General features: G+C 35.5%; 1 protein-coding gene across 1 annotated transcript in view; it reads left to right on the forward strand.

Moving 5' to 3' along the window:
* Positions 1-2,530: 2,530 nt before the first annotated feature.
* LOC113817878 (histone H2A.v2) overlaps positions 2,531-4,202 on the forward strand; it is a 4,633-nt gene continuing 2,961 nt past the window's right edge. Inside the window, exons 1-3 of the mRNA XM_070138388.1 lie at positions 2,531-3,011; positions 3,244-3,379; positions 3,892-4,041. Coding sequence (XP_069994489.1) covers positions 3,251-3,379; positions 3,892-4,041 — 279 coding nt within the window. The 5' untranslated portion in view covers positions 2,531-3,011; positions 3,244-3,250. The remainder of the gene's footprint in view (positions 3,012-3,243; positions 3,380-3,891; positions 4,042-4,202) is intronic.

Consider the following 4,202-nt stretch of genomic DNA (forward strand, 5'->3'; position numbering starts at 1 on the left):
GTCTGACAATTCATATCCTTCACATAGGAAAGAATAAGAAGTAAAACATGAAAAAAACGAAAGGAAATAAAAAAGAAAGAAAGAAAAAAGTAGCAGTAAAGATAATGAAAAGGATAATAATATTAACAAAGGCAATACTACTAATAATGGTATTAACAACAGCAGTAGCAGTAAAATAATAATGATAGTAATATTAAGAATGATAATACTGCTAATAATAACGATGATAATAACAACAAATAATAACAGTGATAATAATAATAGTAGCAGAAAAGGTAATCATAATGATATTAATGATACTACAACTACTACCAATAATAATTAGCATAACAGTAATGCCCTTCCTTTTAATCTAGGACGCTTAGGCAGGATTCGAACTACTACTTATAACAACAACAAAAAACAACAATAACAGCAATGATGATAAAAATGATAGCAAAAACAACAACAGCATTAATGATAATAAGGATAATGATAATAATAATGATTATAATAATAATGATGATGATGATAATAGTAATGCTGTTGATTATAATAATGAAAATAATAGAAGTAATGAAAATAATAACAACAAAAACTATATCAATAAGGAAAACAACGGTAATAACAAAACTAATAATAACAATAATGATTATAATGATAATGATGATGGTGATGATGACAATAATAATACTAATGATGATAAAAAATATTTTAATCGTAATAACACTGATAATGAAAATGAAAATGAATAAATAAGTCAACAATTAAGGTTAAAGTCAGTCGGGATCTGTTATCACTCGTTGAAGAGATGATCTTTAACACCAAAGCAAGCTGGAATTCCCCCGAGCAGTCTGAAAGTTTAAATTCTCTCGGACTCTTGTCTGAACCTCTTGCACATCCACAACATAGCATTTCTCGATATTTGTATTCAGGAAAGACCACATTTCTCTTATGATTCTGGGTATTTTATTAAAACTATCTGAATATTAGAAGCTGGTGATAGATCTACTGCATTCTTTTCTGAAGTTTAGCGTTTTGTTGTTTTCACCAACCTCTGTTTCATTTATTTTTATGTCTAAACTACACAAAGGAATACATTTAATGTACTCATATCCGGTTAAATGTCATCATCATCAACGTCGTTTATTTTCAAAAGAATGTTATTACCTCCGCCAAGACGGGTATGGTTTTAGTAGCGTTGGTTAGGTTGTTGGTTGGTTAGCAGGACAACTCAAAAAGTGAAGAAAAGATCTTGATTTTTTTTTATTCATTTTATCTATTTTATTTCATCTTATTTTATTTATTTATCTATTTATTTATTCATTTTTACCAGAGGTGTGTCTCAGCCCGATCACGATCCGAATCTTGCGCAAGATATAAAGTTATCAGCTGTTTTTATGGTGAAGTGGGTCATGCTCCGGATCCAGGATTTTTCAAGGGTTTAAGGGGTTTTAAGGGTTCTAAAGCACTGCGAGATTGGGAAACACGGACGTCATTTAAGTGCTTGAGAAAGAGGTGACTTTAATATAATTCTTTTGGTGTAAATATATTTATTGCATCAGCGATCCTATCGCCTTGGCGGAGGTATAGCGCATACCTCCGCCAAGGCGATAGGATCGCTGATGCAATAAATATATTTACACCAAAAGAATTATATTAAAGTCACCTCTGAGTGCTTCTAATTTGTCATGATAATGATGGATAATAACAACATTAGTAGTGGTAGGAATAGTAGTAATTGTAGTAATGGTAACATGTGTAACAATTATCAATACATTATTTTTAATATTTTTTTTATTATTGCTATCAAAACTACTATTCATATTACTATTATTACTATCATTTCTATTATTACTATATTGACATCGTTGTTCTTTTGTCTCATTATTATTATTATCATTATTACTTATTATTATTACAATTATCATAATGATCGTTACCATTACCATCATCAAAATCATTATTGTTGTTATTTGCACGCATTTGTATGTTAATGTGGAATCTGTCAATATTCCATGACATTAAATTATTTTACACTTATGTGATATTTTGAAGGCGGGTCTGCTTACAGAGCGTTTTTGAAAGAAGGGTATTAATTTCTTGAAAATTTGAAGACGTAACAAAGAAAATCTGTTCTGTAATTTCTAGATTTATAAAGCCACGCGAATGTGAGGAAGAGACCGTGAGATCGATGTGCAAACTTTAGATTTTGACAATAGCATCATGATACACGGTCGGTTTAATTCAGTGTAAACCTTTCTGAATACGGCGATATCAAGTTTAGACCCGCATATCACATGAAGAATACAGATGTAGAATACCAACGTTTAATAGCAAGTTACGAACATATGCATAACTGAAAACATAGTTGAAAAGATCTATATTGTATCTCATCAGTATATGGGTATTTAAGCAAGAGGGAAATGAAAGGGAGACACCTTTAAAAATGTCTGACGCTGAAACAATTATACTGATATATAATTTCTTTTCATACTGGTTTTATCCACAGAAGCCCGATTAGAGTTTCAGGTGGATTGAGAACACCATGGGCGCGACAGTTAAGTTGGCAAGTTGTGTTAGCAGCACACAAGAGAGCAAGGAAGACTTGAAACCCCGATCTTGACACAAAACCCTCAGAAAACCACCATCTCATAAAACGCGATTGACCCGCATTGCCACAACATCTAGCTTATTTCATTAAACAGAAAAATGAGCACAAATTCAAGTTATGAAGGGTGAAAAAACGTGTAATTTAATGGAGAGACATAGCAACTCAGGGCCGGATGGAAAGGCCAGCGCATCCGCTTAGTGAAGAGGAGCGAGTGACACGCTTTCGAGGGCCGGCGGAGCCAAGGACGAGAAACGGCCTCTGAGTGTTAGTCCGAGGCGCCCCTCCGCCCGCGCTCGCTCCACCGGGGTCTGAGGGAAAACATGTGGCTGGTGGGAAAGGTTTTGGTGCAGCATGAGGAGCTGTTAGTGGTGTGAAGGAACGTGTGTGTGTTTAGACCGACAGCTGTTGAGGTGATAAGGTAAGTCTCGACTGCAGTGACGTAGTGGCATGAGTTTCCGTCTCGTGATCTTTAAACCGACCATCCAAGTGAGAAAAAAATTACTGAAGACAAGATTAGCTTAGGAATCTGGAGAAAAAAAAAAAAAATAACTCGTTCTCAATACATCGGCACTTTTCAAATTGTACATCCTTACACAACGAACTTCTCACGAGTCAAAAGCCGTATTTTAACCCCATGCTGTCCCCACCAGCGCGGAAATGAGCAACCAGGGCATAAGGCATCGGCGGTGGCTGCTGATGCTGACGGTAATAGGCCTGGGCTGGGTCGTCGCCACTTCCGTCACTGTTTTAGGCATGTTCATGACAGCCTGTCGGAGGAGAGGAAAGGTAAGACTGTCATGCGGAAATTAGATACCCATGGCAAAGTTATAGTTGTATTGGAGAAATATGAGATTATTATCCGAAAAGTGAGATAAAAAAAGATACAAATCAGGGACATTACCACAGTAGCTTGGCATAAAACCAAACATCCAAATATTAGGAAAAAAGAGAGATAGAAAAAGAAGGAAAAAATATACACCAGCAACGGACGTTTTCTTCAGATTCGTCGTATCATATAATTCACACGAAAAATTCCAACAACAGAAACAAACTCATCACACACACACACAAACACACATACACACACACACACACACACACACACAAACACACATACACACACACACACACAAACACACATACACACACACACACCAACACACCAACACACATAAACACACACACACACACACACAAACACACACAAACACACACACAAACACACACACACACACACACACACATATATATTCTTAAAAATTTAACCCCACATGCCCCTTCCTCCTTCTGAAAACCAGGCTGAGACCTCCAACATAGGCCTCTGCCAGTCGTCCTCGCTGCATGAGGGGTATGCCATGGTGGGGTTCGGCTCCCTCATGAACGTGGCTTTGTTGGTGACGATGCTGGTGCTCCTCATGAAGGACAGGAGGAAGAACCGCGTCAAGCCAGTGAGTGTTTTGTGCTTAATGGTAGTATGGTTTTGTTATTATAACTGTTATTGTTATAATAATAATAATAATAATAATAATAATAATAATAATAATAATGATAATAATAATAATGATAATAATAATAATGATAATGATAATAATAATAATAATAATAATAA

The sequence above is a fragment of the Penaeus vannamei genome, chromosome 24 (genome assembly GCF_042767895.1).
Source record: "Penaeus vannamei isolate JL-2024 chromosome 24, ASM4276789v1, whole genome shotgun sequence".
NCBI classification, from domain to species: domain Eukaryota; kingdom Metazoa; phylum Arthropoda; class Malacostraca; order Decapoda; family Penaeidae; genus Penaeus; species Penaeus vannamei.